Consider the following 24,708-nt stretch of genomic DNA (forward strand, 5'->3'; position numbering starts at 1 on the left):
TCATACATTTTTCCCCAGTGACTCTAAACTCTTAATTGCTTGTGTCTCTTTCCTGAGGAAACTTATCTGTCTCACAGGAAGTGATGTGTACTTTCCCAAGTTATTTGGTAGAAAAAAAAAAGATATTCACAAGTAGTGAAAAACATCAGAACTGAACAGACAAAGGAAAGAATTCTGTGCACAGAAAAATCCATCAGAAAACTACAACACACTCTTTGTGACTGGTGACCTGTTGAAAGTAAAGATGAAAAATACCAGTCTTACTTCAAAGACAGGGAAAAAAATCATAATGAAATGTATGAAACCCTGACAGATTACTTATCCAATCTATCCGGATCCTCTGTAACCGTGCTGAATAACTCTTAATCCACCTGTAATCCACAAAGCTTTGTGTCTCCTCATTTTTACAAAAACCTACAGTATGTGAGTGAACAAAGCTGAGCTGGGCCTCTGTTGGATCTTCATTAGCAGCCCTGCCTGCAGTTCAAAGGGAAAACCTGCTGCCTGCTGCTCAGGCTGTGTGGTGACACTGAGGTGATAATTACAGCACAGGGACAGCAATGAGAGGAGCTGTGGCTTCCGGCTCTCACCAACTTTAAAATACGACTATAAAAGATTTACTGTTGTCACCAAATGTGGGTATGAAACAATGAAACAATTATTATCTGATCAAAGATGAAACATGCATCATGTATAAATTCATGTATAAATCGTGTATTCCTCCATGTTCCCATTTTTCATGGGTTTAATCCACCATTGCACTTTTCAAAATAAAACAATAGTGTTTTAGAGACATCAAAAGCAGCAGGTAGTAACATTACAGAACATACACATGTTCTTCACATAGATCAAAAGCAAATTCTCTTCAAATATTTGTCAGTGTCTTTATGTATACCTCATTGGCTACACTTGCTTTTTGTTATTTTCCCCGTGCTTTATTCTATTATACTGCTCTCTCATTCAAGCTTCATTGTATTGTGTGCAGTCAGTTCATTTGGTTTGGAGACTTTACAAAGTGGAACCTGGCCACTAAGTCTAGCCTTGACTTGACTTTGGGTTTTAGGAACAAAATAAACTGATGGATTAGTTATTGCCACTACAGGGGGTAACACCAGGGGAGTGTGACAGTAACTGGGTCATTTATTACAGTTAATGTAGCAGCCATCATGATCATGTGATTGTATCATTACCCTCACAACTGACAGTGTCTACGTACTGATGTGCTCTACGTTTAGAGTTTAATGATAGACAATAACAAGTGAACAAAGTTTCATCCATAACTGCAGAGGAAACAAGTTATTTCATGTCATTTACTGTTTACTCTCACCTGTCAGTGCCAGCTGTTCCTGCCATCCACTCAGAGGTGACACTTTTCCCAAGCAGTGTGTTGAAGACAGTGTGAGGCAGAGGGGCAGGTACCCCAGAAGTGAGAGTCAGAGAAGCCAAGTAAACAAAAACAATGAGAGTAAGAAAGAAATAAGTAAGAGTGGGTGAGTCAATACAGAACATTTAGGGCCTCAAATAAGCTCCTGGGTTGTGTGAGATGGTGCAGATTCTCTATTCTATGTGCACTGTGCTCAGTGAGTGTTTGTCCTGAGGAACATAAAGTGACCTTTACATCTACAGTTGCATTCAGAATAGAGCTATAATACATGTATCTGCAGGCATCACCCTAGATCTACATTCTAAATGTTTTAGGAGCACCATTAGTGTGTATGTGAAACCATTCAGGCATGGTATGTCTATCACATTTTTGGTACAGCACCAGAGAGGTATGATTCTACAGAGACATTTTGTGCTACTTCTAATGGAGCAGTTTTTGTATGTCAGAGAGACAGGGAGATATTGGATGAATTCTGTATCTGTATGTGGAATTTCCTCTCTGCGACCGTTCACAGCAGCAGGTCAGCTGACCATCAAACTGTTCTCAGCAGCTTTTTGTTTGTATCTCTCCTCACACTGCTCTGCTACATACTGTCTACCACCCTCTCCTAAACAGCAGCATCTCTTTGACATCCTTCAGGCTTTTCCCCCCTTTTAGTTGATGAGGAAAACTCCTCTGAGACAGGATTTAGATATTGGTGTAGGAAAACATTTAATTTCCCTTCACTTTAATTAAAAGGGAACCTCACCCTGTAGCAGGTATTGAAACACAGCACCCAAGCTGCATATAAATAAATTAACATATCAAGTTCTTAAAAAGGCAGCTATCAACAAGTGCACAAGCCAAGGAACTAGAAGCAGGTGACAGAAATGGTGATTTCTTCCAGTACATTGGTTTATGGTTAGATACCTTCAGAGCTAATGGCATCAGCATTTAGCTTGACTTTTTGTTTATTTAGTAACAAATGTTAACATGCTAACATTATACATTAAAGAGGTGAACAGAGTAACATTATACCTGTTAAACATCAGCATGTTTGCATTAAAATTATGAACATGTTAGCATTTAGCTCAAAAGAAGCCTGAGCTTGGTTGTAGACTCTTGGTCTTGTTAAATTTACAACTTAGTTAGGAGAAAACTTAGTTTGAAATACAAAGGAATTTCTTTATCTGTTGCTTTTTATTCTTTGCTGCTAAGCTTGTGCCTTTAAGGTAAAACTGTAAATTATTCTTATTTTTTATAATGTTTTTCCCATGCTTCTTATTTGAAATTCTAAAAGTTCCGGCATTAAGCATTGCTGGAAATAAACTCTCAGGTGGCCTTTTTTACAGACTGAATCACTGCTGGCCTATTGTCAATAGGCAGGTATAAAGAAACTGAGTAGGAAGAGAAGGGAGGCAGAGAGTAAGAATCATTGCAATACTGATACATTTTTCTCTTCACTTCATATCTGTCATTAATGATTCATTTCTAATTGAGTTCCTTCACTGTTAATATCAAGCTGCTGGCGCTGATTTCTCTGATCAGTGATGAAGCAGTTTACAGAAGCAGCACTAGATGGCACTAGTGTTCTGCTTTTCATCTGCTCTCTGTCTCCGACATCATCATAAAGAAATGATGCCTGAGGCTAAACTCTCAGTAATCCTTCAGAACACCAGCACTCCCAGACATTTGTCTATATTTAACGGCTGCTTGCCACTGTCAAAAACAGGAAGAACATTTCAGCGCTGAAAGATGGAGCATGACATGAAGATTGACATGGAAGTTATTGTAGGAATACTCAGTCACTCAGCAGTAGTGTTGTTCAATAAAACATTTCTCTGGTGGCACACTGTAGGCCCACAACAGAGCCACAGCTTCCTTCAGTATGGCCCCAGGCTGCTGGGGCAACATGTGGGAGTCTGATCCACCACCCATCAACTGCAAACACATCCTGGCAAAAAATGATGACCCATTTCCTTCAAATCTTTACAGTACATTCCTCCCCCTCTGCCGGCCCCGAATCGCTTGGTAATTGAATTTCCATCCCGGGCGACAGTATCAGAGGCGTGCAGAGACGTCCAAGCTTTTTGTTCACTGAGTGAGATACTCCAATCATCTCAAAGGATCAAGTCAGCGCCCATCTAGGCCTTTGATGTTCATAATGAGCGCTTCCCTCGGCTCAGCCCTGCAGCACTGCACTGTATGTTTCTATAAAGGCGTTAGGATTTGAATGGGTGCGTGGGTGCTGTTGTGGTGCAGGGGAGGAGGGGAGCTGAACCAAATGTGCTTTTCATTAAAGATGAAAGGAGAGAGAGCTTTTACTGTCTCAGGCATCTGTTTATGCTAAGTGAGAGGGTGTGTGTATGTGTGTATACACATTAAAGGGAAATTTACCTTTGACCCCCGGTGATTTGTGGTTACCTGTGGGCACTGCATGGATGAGTAGATGAAGCTCAGTGCCGTATTGGCTAGCATTTTTCTATCCTGACAGATGCTAAAAGGGAAATATAAAAGACAATTTAAGGTCTTCATTGCACTTGTCGCCTCTCTTTGTATATTCACTGCATGCATATTAAAGCCGCTCAAGGCAATCTTGCACATATTCAGCTCAGAGAGAGAAGTTTTCATTCCGAGCCTCTGTAGGCACAAATCCCATTACAAATGATGTGATGTCTGTACATTTTTCACCAGCCACACCAGTCTGCAGTGCTTTCAAGCCCCACTTATAAATATTTCCTATTGAACCAATGGATCAAATGTCTACATGTAATGTGCAAGATGTCACTTGTAGAGATTCAGTTTGGTTACAGGTGCCCTGTGGAGTTTCTGACTACTAGTACCACCATGGAGCGATGTTTTCATTTGCAGGTCCCTGTTTGTGTGTAATGCATGGAGGAGGATGTGCATGCTTTTATGAGTGAGTAGGCAACGTGATACACATTCATGCCACTGGCTTCATGCTGTGCTGCTAATCAACAGTTGGTGGTGATACTGTAGTGAAGGTATTACTCCTCTAGGTTATTTCAAAAGTGTCTGTGACCAGTCTTTTAGGAAAAAAACCTGGGATAGATCCTACCCTCCTTAAAATGTTCAAGCTACCTCTGAAACCAGTCACCTCAGGGTGATTAATGACCTTTAAATGGGTGGGGATGCAGCGTTCTATCAGACTGGGTAGGAAGTTGTTCCTTGCCACTGTCTCCTAGTGCTGCTCATGGTGGGATCTGTTGGCTCTCTCTTTGTAATTATACTAATCTTAAGAGTACGGTCTAGACCTGCTCTATATGAAAAGTGCCTTTGAATTGAACTGAATATCTTTTAGAGCTTTAATATGGTACTCTTCTTGTTCTTCATACCTGTTAGAGGGGAGGTTCTATGTCTCCATTAATAACCTCATATCATCTCTTGCTCCTTTTATTGTGTCCCTCAGTTTTGGGACCAGTTATATTTTCTCTGGGATGTATTCTCCATAAACACTCAGTTTCCTTTCACTGTTAGAGCCATTAGTCCTTGCATGCTGAGTTCACTACCTGACTGCCTACATGATGTCGAAAACTGGATGTCACACCATTTTCTGCAGCTTTATTCAAGCAAAGCCGAGACTGTTGTAACTGGTTCCCAACCACTCTGCTGGTTCCTACGGTTTTTGGTTTGATAGGAAGTCAAGCACTGAGCAGCAGACAACAAAACACTCTTGTTTTTATCATCTTAGACATATTTCTAATCTATTTTATCTTTCAAAGACTCAGGAGTCATTCTGCATGCCTGCACACCTCAGCCTCTTCACCTGCCACAAAAATCCACCAACTGGCTCCAAACTGTGCTGAACTCTGCTTTTAACAAGATTCAAGAGAAGTGAGCACATCACACCTGTTTCACCGTACTTACACTGGCTCCCAGTGTGTTTTGAATGAATGAATCATAACGCAGATGACAGCACACACTTTAATAATGCAATCAATTGTACTTTTATGCACTCTTGGTCATTGTTAATGGTTTTAGTAGTTATAGTTCAGTGTTGCTGCTCAGAAAAATAAACCAATTGTACGCTGTGTGTCGAGCTCCAAACAGCAGACAGAATGAATGAATAGATTGTGAACACAGTGGCTCCTGACTAAAGATATAGATTTTTTTATATATATGTATATTTTTCAGGAGTTTGTGAGGCCAAACCAGAATGTAAGAAAGGGTAAATATTGGACTCGTGGCTACCAGCTCCTGACCTTATCTTATGCACCTCACAAATGACACATGATTGGCTGATTGGACAATTGCATGAATAAGCAGGTGTTCTTAATTAAGTGCTGAGTGAGTGTATAAAGCCAATGGAAAGATGCAGCCGGGCAAGAATACACGCTAGTTGGCCTGGGGTAATGCAAACTGAGGTGAGGAAGTGTCAGGCTAAGTTGACGATGTTTCAAGTTGAGTGAACATTTTGCCCTAATCCTGGAGCTTCATGAATCTAGCTTTACTCAGTAACCATAAACAGACAACAGGAAAACAAAGAGGCCTCTTGTAAGAAAACAGAAAGACCTGGAGTTTGTGGTGAGTTCTGAGATCAGTCAGAGGTTTATCTGGCAGACACTGGTACACACCAACCAAAAACAAAGCTGGTTAATGCTAGCTGGCTGTCATTCATTGTTGTGGTATTGCTGAAGGGAGTTAAAAACGTGAGTAGGTGGTCATGGTGGGAGGCAGAGCTTGTTACCAATGTGGAGAGAGCTAGAAAGGGAGTTTTGAAATTCAGACATCTCGGGTTGGGATTAACACTCTTATCGACCTACATGGATATATCATAGCAGTCGTACAGTTATGCAGTTTCAAGTGTTGCAGAGAAGATTTCCCACCGAGCTGTCAAAGCCACATCAGAATTTAATTTGGATGAACAGATTCAAAACGTTGTGCCTCAGTCAGTTTGGGACGTTTTTCTGTGGAACAGCTGTGTGACTTGGGCTGACAGATGAGTGCTCTCCATATAAATCACAACAAATCCCACCCAGCGTTTCAGGAATGTTAAGCACTTTGTCATATAATTCAAAATGAAGCTTTTCCAGATCCGGACACGCAGGCTGTTGCTGTTAAGTGTATACACACACATATGCATGCAGCGGTTTCAGCAGGAATTTGCACTCAGTGATATCATGGTGGGGAGGCTAGTTCGATCCAAACAACCAGTTTGATCAGAGAGGATTCACCAGCTGCAGTGTTGATGTTGGTCTGCACAGCTGCATACATTACTGTAGACTGTAGAAACACAGAAACACAACATTACTTTTACTCTCTTTTAAGCTATGTGAATGAGTCAAACAGTATTATAGACTGTAAGTGTTATAGGCATGACTCTTTACCACAACAAACATAGCTCAGACACCAGTCTACTCTCCGCAGCACACTGTGGGTGTACATGTCCACATTTATGTGACCTCAGTCTGGTTCATGAGTCTGTCTGGACATTTGGATTCTATTTGCTCTTCCTCTCTAGAACAGAGCCAATAGAGTGGTCAATAACTGTGGTTACATGCCCACATTTTTTCACTCTGATTGAAATCATTTCAGTTGAAGATGTTTACATGGGGTGGTAATCAGTAGTTGCCTTTATTGTTTTGCTCGTAATCAAGCAGAGTTTAAGTTTGGCCCAGCTGGTTTTTAATAGTTTTAAGTAGGTAAAAGAATCTTTAAATTACAATTAAACGTCACCAAATTTGGAGATACATAGTTTTCTTTGAACAGTGTGCAAAAGATTAAACTGCATGTGACAGAATTCTTGACCTTGATAGTAGAAGTAGTTCAGAATGATCTCGCCTGGGAGTGCTCTGGTAGCTGAGTGCTTACAGAGCATGCTGTGTAACTGAAACGTCCACAGTTTGTTGCGTGTCATGGCCCTTCTGTGTTTCTTGTCTTCCTTTTTACTTAACTATCAAATGAATGCAGAAATATATAGTATAATAGTAATAATCTTACTTTAATGGCTGCTAACTAACTTTCTCTTCATCAGCAGATGGATTTTGCTTTACTTATAAACACTGTGTGTAATCCCCACATTTAGGCCACAAAATGAATTTGTTTGCTGAATGAAGGCAGAGAAATTACGTTTCCCTTGTTGTGTTTTTTGTCTTACCTGGACAACTGTACCACATGTACGAGGCTCTTCCCAGTGGTGCAGGGATTCAAGACATTGACGATACAACTGCAACTCCCACATGACTGACTGGTGACTTGTTGCATGTTGTCCCTCTTTTGTCTCACCTCTCTAACTGCTCTCGGTTGTCTATGGGATCAGTGTTCTTTGCAAAGGAGTTTGATTAATTGTCAAATTGTGTCTCAGTCTGTTTGTGTTTACTCAGATTTGTGAACAAGTCTTCTGTGGACAGGGAACAGTAATAGAAGGGAACAAGTGCATAAATAAAGCACAGAATTAGTAGTTTCAGTGAGAGAAAATAAAAGTCTGTTCTCCAGTGAAAAGTTGCTCTGTCACTGTATCCCACTCATGTTCAGCACCTTGTTTATCCACGAGTCCAGTTTAAGGTGAGCATTTCTGCAGGTTTTCATGGACAACACAGGATTTCTTTATCCAAAAGAATGAGTGCCTTGTGTACCCGTGTTGGGGCGAGGCTGACTGGACAGGAAAGCTGGGAGAGAGAGAGAGAGGGTTACGTGTTCGTGTGTGTGTGTGTGTGTGTTTGTGAGTAATGCCAAAGGAGAGAGAGAGAGAGAGAGAGAGAGAAAAAGACCACGCATGTGAGTCAAGAGAGAGTTAGAGGGAGGGGACCTGCAGCAGCCAGACAGTGTGTGTCAGCACTGTCGGCCACATGGCTTTAGCCAAGTGTGTGTATTATGACCGTGAGAGACGGAGTGTGTGAGTGAAGAAGAGACAGTGAGTGAGAGACCCTGACAACAGAAGACAGAGACAGAGAGAGAGGACACAGAGAAAGCCACCTCTTTGGATGCTGGTCAGAGTTTTGACTCTTGCTTTGTGTTTTTGAATTGTGACACCAGCAGCAGCAGCAGTGCCGCGCCGTCTTTATGAGCAGCAGAAGTGTGTTTGTTTAGCCCTGTGGTGTTATTGGACCGTCCCACCACACACATACACACACATACACCGCTCAGTCAGGTAAAGTTGATGCTTCACACATTTAAAATCAAAGGATGATTGCTGTTTTCACACTGGCAGCTTGGTTTCAAGGCACTGGGGTTTGTGTGTGTGTGTGTGTGTGTGTGTGTGTTCCTTTTTCTTGTTTTGTGGTTGACAAAGTACAATTAGAAGTAGCAGAAGACTTGCCTTTTATGTCAGGTTTTGTTGCTGTGATCAGAATGATTTCTGTGCACTCACAATATAGTATCAACTGAAAATGTAAGAAAGAACCTAAATCAACCATCAGCAAATCTAATTATTAATTAATTTTATCCAAGTTTATTTCATTGTTTTGCCTTGAATTTGACACAGCTATCTGCAGATGGTAACTGTAAATACTTGTAAAGACACAGTGACACAAGTAGAGAGGAGTGAGCAAACTGGCATACAGTGTTGACAGTGTTCCCTAGCTACTGATTATACCAGACCAAGTGTTTAATTGCTTATGAGTTTATGTTCTCATACTCTACATAGTCTTACTTATAGACTTGGAGTAACTGCTAAGCACAGATTGACAGTGCTGCTGTACCTGGAGCAGCAAACAGCATGTCTGTGAGAGGCAGTGCTGTCTTACTGCCACGTTAGTTTCTCAGTCTTCCCAGCACCCTCCTGAAACACAGGCTGCTTTATAGGCTGAGGGAGGGAGAGAGAGGGAGAGACCCATACAGGGTTTGTTGTTGTTTGAACCTCCCGACCAAAGCAGAGCTGGGCCACATTTTTCGGGCGCCTGGCAGAGAAAACGCCTGTGCAGAGTTCCCAGACTGCAGCAACTCTCCAGCTAGTGATAATAAATCCTTTGTTATGTGAGCTCATTCTGTTAAGAGCATAATCAGGCCAGCACAGAGGCACTCTATCCCCTACCCCCCCTCACCCTCACCCCCACACCCAACATCTATCCAGTCCCATTCTCTTGCTGACTCCCCTGTGTTTGGTCTTAATGCTTCCTCTGCGTGTCCTGGGTGCTCCACTTCTACAGTTAGTGATACTGGTGACCTTGAATGTGATCAGGCAGTTTTTTTTTTCCTGGAGAGAGCCAGTCTTGTATATTCATCACCAGAGGACTGTAATATGCTTATAATTTCAGTGTATCACGGTGCTTAGTGTAAGACCCATGAGAAATGAATGGATTTATAGAGGAAAAATTAGCAAATGCTGGCAGTTGTTATTTGTAAATTTGGAGTAGGAGTCAGAGCATCATTACATGCAGCCAATTTGCTTCAGAGACACATAATTACATCAAGGTCTTGGTGGTGATTATTCATCAGTGATGTGACACAGTTTTAGTGGTAATTGTCTTCTGTGTGTGAAGTGGAGTCAGTGTGTTCGACAGGTTCGGGTGTGTTCATTGATTTTACATGACTCTAATTATCTGTGTGTGATTAAAAATAAAGTTAGATGGTCAGATGTTGGTTGAATTTCCATGAGGGCTGGATCACATCTCTGACTGCCCCACAGAACTGCATCTCTGATGGGAAGAAGTAGTGAGGATGAGGTTACTGTAGGTCAGAGCATGGTTATACTGTACCCTGACATACCTCTCACTCCACTTTGTTACTCACACAAACAGCTGTGCAAACCACTGTCTGCTGCCTCTCTAACAGCTGCAGCATGTACGAGTCGCACACACACAAACAGTCTTTAACTCAAACCTAAACTTAAACCTTATTTTATCCCAGCCTTAAAACACCTCTTCACACTAAACTTTAATGATTTACAATATGGGGACTTGCTTTTTGTCCACATAAGGAAGACACAACATGAGTAATGCCTAGACAATACACTCACACACACACACAGGCAGCCAATCAGACTCCGAATGCATGTCATCAGACTGGGATATGACCTCTGCAGACTTCTTCCCCTTTCTTTTTTCCCTCTCTGATCATTTCCTCCCTTCATTGTGTTTCTCTTTTATCTGCAGCATGCCTTCAGGCCAGTGTTTCATCCCCAAACAAAGACATAATCATTCTCAGACTGTTCACCTCACTTCACTTTACCATCTCCTCTCTCATGCTCACAGACTCAGACATATAGACCATCTGAGATATTGTTGACTTATAATACTATTATTTAGAGCGTCTAATCAACTGTAGGGAACGTGCTGCAGTTTTATACATGTACATGCACACAAAAATAAATACACACACACACACACACACACACACACACACACACACACACCACAGTGTCTTCCCCAAGGGGTTGCCATGGTAACAAAGGATTTGGCAGAGGCAGCAGTCTAGTAAAAGATGATCTCATGGTTTTTGGCTGCTGCTCCCCATCTTTACCTGGCCTATTTGGAAACAGGCACACTGTTTGGTAGAAAAATTTGTTAGCACCCTGCTGCACTGTAGTGTTAACCAATGTGTCATAAAAACTTGTGTTGGGCAGATATTGGGTTCAACAACATATTATTATCAATATTATATGTAAAAAATGAGAAATGTCTTTGAAAATGAAATACTCTTAGTGCATATGAAGTGAATGTAGCAGCACATATTGAGACAAACAGATTAAAAATATGCTGAAAAATGAAAAAAATAGAACAAAACATTATGTATAAAAGAAAAAATATATATACAGAATATAGTTTTTTACAATTGGTAACTTGTATTTCTCTTTGCTGAGTTCAGTTTTGCAAATCCTCTTCACACAGTTCTCTTTGCTGACATGCAGCTTTGCAGAGTTAATCTCACATCCAGAAAGCTCCAATGCAACCACAACACTTCATACACATCTCACCATCAACCCTGGTACCAAAAGAAAGCAAAAATAAATCAGTAATTCCAGTAATGAACATGTATAGTTTTTGTATTCACTATACATACCTCTATAGGATAGCTACAGATGTAAAGACACAGCTGTGTTGACTAGTAAGCCTGTCTTCTTCATTTGGCCACATGCTCTCATTAACATCACACCTTGTGTTGTAGCGGGACATCTGATCATAAACCCTCCATCTCAATGAGGAGAAGAATTTCTCTGTGGGGATGAGGAATGCTGAGTAAGGTAAAACGCCACATTGTCCCACACAATAATAAAATGTCCTGGATTATGTTTCAAATCAATGAAAAGTCATCCTCAGTATCGTCCACACTGACTGCTGTTGTGCTGACTGTGTGAAGAGTTTTTTTTTTTTTTAATATTGAGCAATACATGTTAGCAACTGTAAAACAGTGTTGAATACAGAGAGTGTGTGTGTATTCACCAGTGATATTATGCATGTTTTCCAGAGACTGACCCATAAGGAAGTAGAGTAAGTGTTTCCAGAGGCTGCTGAATGTCCTCATGTAATGAGACTGAATGACAGGACAATACAAAGAGATACAGAGGGCTGTTTGGCTGTATGTAAGCAGGTCTGCTCTTTGGATCAGTTTCCATGACTCAAAGGGATATCCCACACTGCCTCCAGCCTCCCTTCATTTCCCTTCCCTCCCCACCCCTGCCTCCACCTACAACCTGTCACTCCCTTCTTTCATAGTTTACCACCAACAATGTTCCTTCCTGCATATGACTGAGCTGGGTGGATTTGGAAGTATTAAAATATGGACACGGGATGGAGTTTAAAGCTAATTTTCTAATGAGCTGACAGTTGTGAAGGAGACCATCAAACTGCAGAGGAGAGAGAGGGGAGGGTGAGTGACACTGTGAATGTATGTGTGTGTTTAGATAGGTGTTTGATTAAAGCTGCTCCTCCCAGCTGCTAGCAGGAGAGGAACATGCTGTTGTGTTTGTTTTGGGACAAACTGGATGACATTGGCTCATTGGTGAACATGTTCTACCTAGATTCATTCAGGAGTTACTGGACTGAACTAATCTAAGGAAGTGGAGTGGATGCAGTAAACCTCTGTGTTCGTTAACTGATATTAAAATTAGCTTTCAGATGGGGTCCAATCAGTTCCATTTATCTCCCATATAATGAATATAACATAATTTTACTGATTTAATATTCATTACAGAATTTGATTAATACTGTATGGTTGAATTGAATGCACACATCTTATGTTGTTTATATCCAGAGTTTCAGTGTGTGTGTGTGTGTGTGTGTGTGTGTGTGTATTGGTCTAACACTTCGACAAACACATGTTCTTGTCCCCATTGGTGTGTTGTGGTCATGCAGTGTATGTGAACCTTGCAGTGGGTCCTGTAGTCCAGTATGCAGCAGCAGGCCAGTAGCATTCCCACTCCTCCTCCAGAGGATTACTGCTGTTGAAAGAGCCTCTTTGTACCCACAAGAGCTGGAATGCCTGTCCAGCTCCACATCTTTGGGAAACACTGAGCCAAACGTCAACGGAACCACTGAGCAATGGAATACCACTGGAATACCACATTCTCAATCCCCCATTCCACTGGTTTTCCTGTACAAGGAAACCTGATCAGTATTTTTGCCACCAAGGTGTTTACATAACCAGTAGACATGAACACTAGCATTAATTTAAAGTCATGCTTGTGTCCACGCTGATGAATTTAAGGCCAATATTCACACTCCTTTTAGCTTTGCCTTGGTCTTCATCAGCTCCTGGGATAAATATCTGGCTAAATGTTTGTCACTAGCTTTGGGATAAGGTTAGAGTTAGGTCAGGTTGGTGAGAGCTGTGAGGGTGATGCACAACAGTAAGGTTTGGGGCTGTAAAAACAGTTAAGCTGAAATGCTCAGCAGAGCTAAGGACAACAGAGTCTGGTGATAATTTTCTCTGGGTTTATACTGAGTTCATATAAAATATTTATTAGTGCAACTTTAACATCTTGTACAAAACAATTACTGACTTTGTATTTTGAGAGAGTTGGGAGTTGAGACGTGTTCAGTGGACTTCCATATAATCGGACTTTTTTGGATGAAACATCTAGTGGCCATTAGAAGCAGAGCAGCTTTAGATATATCAGCAAAGGCCTGAGATTCAGATTAAATTGGCCTGCAGTGGTGCCATTAGCAGGAGTGGACCTTTGTGGCTGAGCAAAGTATTCTGCAAGGATTCATATTTCAACTGCTTTCTCCTGATGATACCTACACACTGTGACAAGCTGGTCATGTTTCTCATCACCTTCATTCTTATCGCCACGTTATTAGTCCTCGACTCTGAGTATTTATTTGCACTGCAGTACACTCACCATCACTGTTAGTCTTGGACTGTGGCTAAGATTAGTTTCAGCAGATTGACACAATGGAATTCAAGGAACATGCCAATGAAAATCTATGTTTTGAGTATGAAATGCTCACCCTCCGAAGGTTTGATGTGTTCAAAAGTTTGTTTCCATTATGAAGGTGAGTATTTGATGCACAGAACATGGATTTTGAGTGGAGCAAACTTACTATCAGCAACAAAGCAAGAGAAAAGTAAAAAAAAATATTTTTTCTTCTTTCCACTCCTACTCTTGAGTCACTCAGAGAAACACTGAGTCATCTCTGCTGGTGTCTTCCTAAAGCTGCTGTTTGGCCGTGCTGAATAACAGTGGTTTTGATGATGTATTCTCTGATGCGGGCTTTGAGGTGTAATTTTTACTGTCACTGGAGACAATAATCTGATAATGACAAGCCTTCTGATCCTCAGAACCGCTGAGCTGCAGTTTCACACATCTCTGTTGGCAATCATTTCAGAGCTTTGATGAAAACACACTACAACAGATAGTCAAACAGGCTTTCATGTCCTGCTATTTGCTCTGTTTACCTTAAATGCTGTATGTATTGGAACCTGTATTCATCTATGGAAAGTCACCTGAGCATCTTGCCATTTTTCAGCCCTGTAAAACCATAGAATCCTGCTGTTTGATTGTCATTTGCTAAAGGGCAGCTCAACAGTACTCATTGAGGAACGTGAGATGTATATTTATTCACTTAACTTACCTATTTTCTCCCATTCATTCCCTGGAAACCTCATCTTCCGCCACTCCAATGTGTACAATATGTCTGTGTGTGTGTAGAGTTATGCGTGTGTGTGCTCACGTCAGTTTGTGTCTGTACAAGACACAGACACAGGGCAGCTGGTGTGTTTAGCCTCTTGCTGATAATGGCGTCTCTCCAGTGCTCGGTGTTTCATGCCAAAATAATGAATCTGTGTTTACTCATGCAATTGGGCTATGAGGGACATGCTGCTATCTCACAGTGCATAGATTTGCATTTCAATGTGTGGTTCTTAGGCTTAATCCTGTCTGTGGAAAAATACTATTCTTCAGAGAGGTAATTATTCAAATCAAATGTGATTCATTATTTATACCAGTAAATATGAATGACCTTTCTGTGGTGAGAACTTCAGAACGTTGCTTCAATAAGTGTTTCACACATTTATATTGAGCCCTGGAGCTTTTTCTTGTTTTATAGTTTTGATATCAGATAATTTATTTATTGATTGGAACAAGAGTTGGTTTGTCAGAGTACTTTCAAACCAAATCTCATTAAAAAACTTAAGAAATCCTGTCTTGCACCAAATTTCTGACCCATGAATTTACACCTGCTTTTCCACCCAGATTAAATTTAAGACAACTGAATCCATTCATAAAAAAAATAAAAATATCGAGTGGATTTAAATCCAGGCAAACACAGTAAAAGAAGTCATAGTAGTCTCTATCTGTTTGAGAATCCATTTGAGAAACAACCTGTATGAAGTTGTTCTGACTAACATGGTCATAAACACATAGGAAAAAGATGCATAATTAACAAGGTTTTTGTTTTTGTTTTTGGTCACTAAGCAGCAGAACTCCATTACATACTGAAACAGATTTTTGACATGTTGTGGTGTAATAAAGTTGTTTGGGTTAATGTGTTAGCAAAGATTGGGCTATTTATACATTCAGTGGACACAGAATTCATTTGGAGTTTCTGACCACCTGATGAATATTACTCTTCTTTTAACTTTCTTTGGCCTCTACAAGCTCCTGAGAAAGATATCTGGCTTTTTATAAACTAAATGCTGCACTGTGTTCATCAGCTAGCTAGTTGCTAACCATGTCTTTCATAGTTGCTGTCAATAGTGTACCATGGGTTTGTCAGAGCTTTGAACTGTCACATATCTGCTGTGGTGGGAAACACAGTTGATGAAAGAGGACCTATGGGCTGAAAACAAAAATCCTAAATAGAGCTGTTAGCCTAGCTTAGCATAAAGCATGCTAGCAAAGAGTTAGTCTGGCTCAATGCAAAATCCACCTACCAACTCTTCTAAGGCTAATGAATGAACACATTATCTTGTTCTTTTAATCAATACAAAAAGTGCAAAAATGACAGTACAATTTTATAGGGGTAAGCTAACCAGCTGCTGTTATAGCTTCACATTTTCTTAGCAAGGAATCAATCAGGTGTATTTTATACGATATTGAAAGAATGCTTGAAATTTAGCTTGGACTAGTTTAAACATACCTATATAGACAATAGACAATAGACGAATGATGATAACAAAACAAAAACAAGGCATTTTTACAAAAATATGATTTAATACATTAAAACTAGTATCAAACTGATACAAATGACTGTTTTGTAAAGATACAAGGAAAGGTATAATTATAATCATCAGATGGAGGTAATGTTTCTCAATTTTTACCCCTTACAGTTCCACCACTTACTGCAAACATAACTCAAATAGTAAAATTCAAATGCAGAAGTTTGAGCAGATGTGGTATTAGCAAACATCAGTGGTGTTTATAGCTGAGGTCAGGTCTGTCCTGCCGCAGGGTTTACCCTGACCTTGGCCAGTGTCACTAACAGGACATGGTCCCTGGCTCAGCTCATTGTGCAGGAAGTCTACATATAGTGACACTCAGACTGCTAGATGAAGCCTCACTGTATGTCATCTTCTTCCTCTAACTGTCTCACGCTTCCTCCTGTTGCTGGCACACTCTCTTTCTGTCCTGCTTTGAGTCTGGGAATGTGTCTGAGTACAACTGTATTGCTTAAAAACAGAGATCTATAACGCTTATCCTTTTAGGGTCATAGTGCAGGTATACCTTGGACAGGTCAGCAGTCTATCACAGGGCAGACATTTAAGAACAACTATTCGTACTCCTATTTACACCGACAGTGAATTTAGTGTTGCATGTCCTTAGACTGTGAGGAAGCCAGAGTACCCAGAGGAAACCCAAGCAGGTACGTGGAGAACTTCCAACATCTGCACAGTAAAGCCCCGGGCGAACCAGAGTTTGAACTCAGAACCCTCTCTCTATGAGATGACACTGGTGCTAACCACTGCACCACCGTGTTGCCCTGTAGATGTTCCTGTATTGCAATTTAAGCCATGTAACTGCAAATATGTTAATGTTTCACAAGAACTCTTTTTCTTCCTTAGAATAATTGGTCAGTTTGTTTGTTCTCAAATCAGCCTTGATTCATTTTGCTCTCAGTGTTAATGACACTGAATAGTCTCAATCTGTTGAGAGTAAAAAAACTGTATTATCTTTTAAAGAGGAAAACATGTACAAAGGATGAGATGGGTGACTTTGTGAAACTGACTACTGAATCACAATTTTCTCTCTGTCTACATTATTTGTGTCATTAAGTTGTCGCAAGAGAAAGTTGTTTTGTTTTTGTAGCCGTTGTTTCTTGAAGCTGAGACACCACAACTGAGGATGCCACTAACCAGAGCTACTCATGCTTGGGCCATAAAGCACGGACAGTCTTCTCATGAGTCCGCACAGAGCTGATGTTTCATCTGCTGCTATTTAACTTTTCAATGGAATGAAAGTTACATGCTTAATGTACATCATGATTTATTTGAATTTATTTTATGATTTTATCAGTACACCAACATCTTCACCTCAGCCAAGCAGATTTTTTTGTGTGGGTGTATCACACGAGCACATATTTGTTTTGCAGAAACAGGTGGATAGAAACACATTTAGTAGACCAGTGTTGCATAATGCCACGACCCTGAAACTGAAGGAGCTAAATGTAATTCAGCCATTAGTCTATTCATGTCTACTGTGACATGTTGTACTGTTTCGTCTTTTTAATGGGTTTTGTGTATTTTAAGGTCTCAAACAGGGATGACCGTAATGCTGTGGTTTGTGGCATTGGTTAATGCACATATTTGTGTACTGTATTTACATTCATATATCTGACATTGTTACTGGCTTGTGTGTTTTTTCTAATTTCTGAGTTCCCTGTTTAACAGAAAACGTTTTCTTCTTTTTTCATTTTGGCTAATACTTTATTTATATATCTCCAGCCATACTGGGCAATATTTGCAAATGAATAACAAATAAGGTGCATTGGGTTGAAGAAGTTTTAGGTCTCACACTATGACCAAACCATGAGGGTCTGTGGGTGTTCTAAGTGAGAGCAGATGAAGGCTGTCTGCTGGGTGTTGTCAGACTGTGGTTTCATATATGTTGTGAACTGTCTCCTCCTCACTGCCATAAATCCACTTTGAGCTTAATGTCGGCCTGTGCATTCCATAAAAGCAGACTTGTATAATTTATGTTAGGTTTTTAGATGTTTTAACTATCTTATCATTGTTGTTATGATGTTTTATTCAAATCAGTTACTTCATCTCTTCCCATGAGTTTACAACACTCAACTGAGCTGTGTAAATACAGCGGATAGAAGCACTTATCTCTGAGAATGTTGCTGTTTTGTGTGTTGTACCATGAAGAGCAGCATTTTAGACAATTTACCACTGCTTTGCAGATTTATATACAACACAGAATATGGTTGGAAGTCTTGTCTGAAAAGGAACCTGTAGTGGATCCACCCTCCTTCCTACGGCACAAGTTTACTGCATTTCTGTGGTTTCTTTCTAAAAACAAAACGTGTCATTTGGTTTTGGCCACATCCAGCAGAGAATAACTGAGAAAAACACTCTAACATACAGAAATAAGACTGTTGGCAAGAATGTATCTCTTAGACTCTTCATCAATGTCCTGACCAGAGGACTTGATGATGTTTTTTCATACGGTGTGTTTACCTGACGTGTAGCCCACATCAACCTAAAAAAAAAAAGAAAAGAAAAACAACAATGTAAAAACTCTATACATTCAAACTTGTTCTTCATGTTGTTTCTAATGTCTTAGATATTGAATGTGCGGTTTTGGTGTGACCTGGGCCAGAAAAAAAAAAAAAAGTAAAGAAACCCCCAAGGTCAGAGGGAAGGCAGCGAGAGACGAATAAGAATGCACGAAAATGATCTGAAAATGACAAAAAGAGAGAAAATGAAGTAAGATAAACAGACAGAGAGAAATGTAGAGGGGTGGAAGGATGGATGTCCCTGCAGAGAGAGGATTATCCAGCAGGCTTCATTATCAGAACTCAGGAGACAGAAGCAGAGCTGTGTGTTGGCAGCTGGTTGGACAAGATAGAACCAAGAGAGAGAGTATGAGCTCTTCTACTGCATCTGCCCCAATATTCCTCCTCTGTCCTCCTGCCTTCATCATCATCTTGCTATCTCTCCTCTGCCCCTTGCTTCCTCTTCACTGGCTCTAACATGTCTTATAATCATTAACACTGTTTAGATCCTCTGGAAGACTTCATCTCTGACAAAAACAGCCTGAAAATTGATCAATGCATCAGTCATTACGATGAAATACAACAAATTTTGAGGTTATGAAAAAGGTGCCCCCAACATACAGACTCCACACTGAGTTTATTCATGTTACAGGCTACAGAGTACACTAGACTAGAGAGCTTGGCATTTTTCAGGTATTTCTGCATCTATTCTCAGGCCAGGTTTAGAATAGCATCATTTATTCATATAACATGTTCAAGGCATTAGAACACATGATCAAACCTGCGATGATGAAACAGGCTGGTCGTTGTTGTCAGTAAACATACACAAAACACATCTTTGTAGCTTCAGAGTATAAACTGGTTCCTAAATGTTGAACTGTCAGAGAGAGAGGCTGTTGGTCCTGGGTGCATTTTAAATTATAATGTGACCAGATGTGTCCAGATACTGTTGTAGTAAGTAAGTGAACTTTCCAAACAGTAGTTGAAAGTACTTGACAGAGGGGAGGAAAGAAAAGGCATCTCCCAAAGAAAAATCTCAGTTTAGTAAATTCACAAAGGCATTGGCCTGAGTGTAGTGATAGAAGGTGAGTGTGTGTATGCATGATTTCTCAACACACAATGATACTTGTTGGTTGTTGAAAGTTGTCTCAAGTGCTCACAGGAGTCAGTGCAGCTGGTCTCCATGTGCTCCACTGAGTAGAGGATGAAATAAGATGAAACCTTTAATATCTTAATAGTGGAAAATCACAGGTAAATGATAAATGGATAGACTGACTCTGTAGAATATACTATACATTGATTTTTATAAAATCAATATTGTTGATTGTAATTTTGTTCAGTATTTGTGAACAAGGCAAAGACACGTTTTGTCCAATCACTGGAAAACAATGAGCATTTTGTGAGCAGGTCAACATCCAAACAACAGATCAGACTGATTCTAAAAGACGTGGAGGATGCATGGGCTCCTCAGGTGGTTCAGAAATGATCCATCCTTTTCTCTGTCTTCACATTCCTGATTATCTCCACATTCTCTGAGAAGACCCCTAGCCTGTTTCAGTGACCAGTTTATTTGTCCCAGAGCAGTGACTGCTGCTGGAGGAGAGGCTGGGCAGCATGGCAAACACAGGCCCACAGACACACTTCACCCTCACTGCCTCCCTTTCATGCTTCTTTCCCCTTTTATTCGACTGTGGAGCCCAACTATATGGATTTTATTTTACAAGGCTACTACTGTCAAATAAATGATCATTTTAATAGTTTGGTAACTTTGACTAATTATTTTTACCCACCTCCACCAGAGCAGGGTCCAAGGAGGACATTGAATGGTAATGGTAATGCTGGTCTAGGACAATCCATCACTTTTGTCCAGAGCATGACATCTATAAAACTACAAACCATATAAGCCAGCTTCACAGCCTTTCAATTAGATGGTGTTCCATCCAAGCGGAGAGCTGATTTTAACCAAATTTTAAGAGAACTGGCAAAAGTTTCCATCCAGTACTGTTGTGTGTGTTAGAGTTGGTTCAAGTTAAACAGATGGTGGTGCTCATTCTACAGTCCAGTGCAGAGCAGGAGAGCACAACAAGATGATGTAATTCAAAAAGAAACAATCACACTCATTGAAATATGTCATTTGTATTTGTCTCTGGTTGATTTCAGTAGAGTACCAGACTCCGGACAAACTGCATTTTAGTCGCACTGGTAAGGTTCAAAGAAATCAGAGTATGTTGTTTGTTACGGGAAATGTGAAAAAAAAGTGCCAGTTTAAAAACACACATGGGCTTATGAAGACATCTCAGTAGAATTAGGAAATCATAGGCTTTTGAATCCAATTGAATTGTTCACCGAATACGATCAGCCTTTAAAAAAACCTGTCTGCAGCTGCATTCCATTTCACCTTCTTTTTCTCTTTCAATCATCTATGTTATTCATCCCAGCTAACATTTTTGTTCTCCATCTAGTTGGCAGACTGTCCAGCTTCCCTCCCTTCTACATTCTGCATTCCAACTAAATGTTGAGCCTCCCTCGCTTTCATAACCCCATCCAAAAAAAAAAAAAAAGAGAGATTCCCTCATGTGTGAGAAGTGATCCATGCCTGCTCAACAGAAGACAATGCCAGCCTTTCTGCCCTGGCATGAGAGGAGAGAGAGATGGAAAGAAAGGAAGAAAAAAATAAAGAGATTGAGAGTTCTTTGTGTGCCCAGGGAGAGTTTGTGGATCTGAGAGAAAGAAAAGCTGTTGATGTCCCCCCTCAGTCTGACAGAACTGGGCTTTGATGTGGTGAGAACAAACCCACACTCAAAGAAACAGGCCCACAAAAGTTTGAGCTCTAGTTTAGAAAATGAAATTGAAATGCAAAGAAGGAATTCTTGTTAAAGTATGAGGAGTAAGTGTAAGTGACAAGAACTTACATTAAGTCACTGTTTTATTTTGAGCACTCACTTACATACAGACATACAGTAAGTGAATGTGGACAGTTTGAGGTTAGAAGGTCAACTACACTAACAAGCTAAGCTGCAGCCTATTTAATTGTCAAAAGCAAGACTGTTATGTTTCATAATATCAACCACCTCCTTCACTGCTACATTTGCTTCTTTACATAGGGTTTTTTTTTTTTTTTTTTTTTTTTTTTGGCTCAACCACTTGTTTGACTAAACTTACTGTGAGTTTGGGATCTGCTCATATTGGACTTAAACATTTACATCATCAATGAATTTCTTAATCTTGTCCAAAAGTCGCAATCTAATGGTTGTTGTTGTTGTTGTTTTGGCGCTCTGGGTCAGCTCATCGAGCATTGTATGCAGATTATGGACATACTATATATATTACTGCTAACCATCAGGTGATATTCTACTTGTCTATTGTCAACAAATCCCAAAAATAAAAAGTATGCAAGTATCCAGAATCTGATATATTTATTCCTCTGTGCCATAGACCTGCTTCATTTAACTGTTGCTGATTTGTTATCATGAACATGGGAACTGTAGTTTATTTTGAGTCAATCAAACATGCTGTCGCTGCTATAAGTATTTATTAGAGTGGTTCCCAACCTGAGGGTCAGAGCCCTTCAGGAGGTCACAAGATGGATCTGAGAAGCTGTGAGATGTTTTAACCAGATAGAACAAAAGCATATCACCACTCCCTAAAATTGTTTATTTAAACCTTCATCTCTTTGCTCTTTTGGGTAGTTTCATCTCTTCTAACATGACTGAATTTAAACAACATGACAAGTTAAAACCCCTTCTTTGCACAAAGCGCTTAGCTCTTAGAAACATGAAATTTTTGATGAGTTAAATGTGTATCATTTTAAAGGATCACAAGCTAAAAAGCTGAGAATCCCACCACTAGAATGCCAAAGGTGTATAAGTCCTCAGCTAGGCCTGTGTCTTAGAAATTACATCTCTATACATCTAAACTGCAACAGCAAAATGTTTTGTTGGAAATATATTTAGAGAAATATATGTGGAGAAAATGAAGCACCAGTGGTTGCAGTGGATAGCAGGTGGATAAAACACAAGTATCACATCAGAAGTTATCATCCAGAGCCATGGGTGAGGTTAGAGAGAGACTGTGCTTTCTGTTAAATATAAATAAATACATTATGTCTGAGGCCAGTGTGAATGTTTTTCAATATTAAACCACACCATGACTTTAATTTTAACCATGTGACTAAACATGACCATGAAAAATAAAAATAATAGTGTATTCTCTACAAGTGGATATTTTACTGCAGGGCTGGATATTTTAGTGGAAAACAAACATGATTCTGTGAACATTTTACTGATATGTTCAATATCAACATATCTGCAACTTACCAAACACATAAATTAACAATGTAACCTCAATACATTTAGAGAAAATGTGATCTGGTTGAAACTGTCTTTCCTATAAAATGTATTTGCTGTAGTAGTTTAGTTGTTTAGGGTTTTTAATTGCACGGCTTGATGTGGTGTTCCACCAGTCACAGAGCGGTTCATCTCAAGATCTTCTCACTTTTCCTTCAAACTCTCCATTCCTCAACCCTACAGAGGAATTCTTTGCCTCATAGAGATGGAAAGTTTATGACCACCAGTCACATGACTAAAGGCAAAAACACAAATCATCTTATTGAGATTAAAATGTTTTCCCAGTCTGATGTGACACTTAAAACATAATTTAAAAACATTATTGTATAATAATGTATGAGTAATGGTTTATTGCAACATGCACTCTTTCTTTTTCACCTCTTCTTGTCTTCATATCAGTGAAGAACTACTCTATATATTGTACTATTCATGGTTTATTCATGGTGGCTTGTTCAGTCAAGTGTTGTGGTACATTTGCATTGTGCATAACAGCAGAGCTCCCCCCTCCTGCTTTAACATGTTCACCACTTTATCACTTTGTTTCTGATCTTTATTTTTACCAAATCACTTCACTCATCACTGTCGTCCTCCCTTCCTCTCCTCTTTCCCTCCTCTCTTTTGATCACTGCTTACACACACACACACACACACACACACACACACACATCTCTGTTATCTGGGACTTTGGTGCTGCCAGTCAGGAATGTAGGTCTTAGTTTACTGGAGCAAGCAGCAACAGGTCCACCTCCTGAATGGGAGTTTGTGGAAGAAACAGCACCGGTAGCTTGAGACAAAAGACGCAGATCAAGACAAAGAAACAATCTGTGTTTCATGGAAAGAAGATGCACTGAAGACATCGTACTGAATTCAGTGTGCAGTGTTAGAGGTGCCCTGCTCAATCAAGTTCACACTGATAGGATTGAGTCAGTAGCCAGGAGCAGCTCTTTGCTATGGAGGCGATGCATTTGCTGGACAACTGGAGAAAGGTAATTTTCACATTTAGAGACAACAGAGGACAGGTCAGCATTAAAGGGTTGGATGAAACTGAAAGATACCATGAAACCTGAGTAGAAAAACAGTTCCTTTCCTCTTCTGGCTCAGATAAGAGTTTGTTATTGCATGAAAGAGTTTTGCAGATGGAATTCTTAAACATTTATTTTTATTTTCTGCCTGTTTTGTGATTTACTGTTTGAGGCTTGCTTGAGGCTGACTCTGCTGAATATCATTTCACGGGTCTGTCAGGAGAGCAAATATGATGATACTGCAGCCGTGTTTTGTTATCCTGAGAGTAGAGTACATCAGAACCATATTTTCCATCCCTGCTGCACAACATTTTAGGCATGCAAATGACTGCGGGTACACTCTGATTCTCTGGGATTACTATAATGATGTGTTTTTTAACCTTTCTGTGTGGTTTTCTGTGCTTCCTCACAACCACAAGATAATGACTGCAAAAGTGTTTCCTCACATACGCTCACCGTTATACAGAATCCACTTAACACATGTACTAATATAGACATGGAATATATTTATAGCCATCTGTTCAGTGCTGACTTGATGGAAATACCTAAAAATTACTGAGTAAGTAGGGAGGAATTTGTGGGATTTGGGCACAGTGTGTGTGTGTGTGTGTGTGTGTGTTTTTTTCATAGAGACCAAGAGAAAACTGGCTGATTTCCAGTGAATTTGTCAGCTACCAAGAGATTTAAATGCATGTGTGTGTTACTTCCTCAGAGTGTGTTGCTACATGCTGTCTGCCATCTGTTGTGTGTGTGTGTGTGTGTGTGTGTTGAAGTATGAATCACACCTTGACACAGTTAGTGTCTAGGCTGAGTGTTGAGGGGGAATCCCAGTGAATATGGTTCAGGTCTTTTAAATCACTGTAAAAAAAAAAGTGTGAGCTTGAGACATTTTAAAAACTTTTGCACTTAATTCTGATGTA

The 24,708-nt window shown here is 40.0% G+C and overlaps 1 protein-coding gene across 15 annotated transcripts in view; it reads left to right on the top strand.

The window, feature by feature from the left end:
- Positions 1 to 24,708, top strand: part of phldb1b (pleckstrin homology-like domain, family B, member 1b) — a 106,211-nt gene that overhangs the window by 553 nt on the left and 80,950 nt on the right. Inside the window, exon 2 of one of the 15 annotated variants that reach the window (XM_051065567.1) lies at positions 11,429 to 11,504. The exons of 13 other annotated variants lie outside the window; for them this stretch is intronic. In XM_051065567.1, the coding sequence (XP_050921524.1) occupies positions 11,493 to 11,504 (12 nt within the window). In that variant the 5' untranslated portion in view covers positions 11,429 to 11,492. Of the gene's footprint in view, positions 1 to 8,019; positions 8,475 to 11,428; positions 11,505 to 24,708 lie in introns of those variants that run through there. One more of the 15 variants, XM_051065568.1, reaches the window with a different exon arrangement.

The sequence above is a fragment of the Lates calcarifer genome, linkage group LG21, assembly GCF_001640805.2.
Source record: "Lates calcarifer isolate ASB-BC8 linkage group LG21, TLL_Latcal_v3, whole genome shotgun sequence".
NCBI lineage: Eukaryota > Metazoa > Chordata > Actinopteri > Centropomidae > Lates > Lates calcarifer.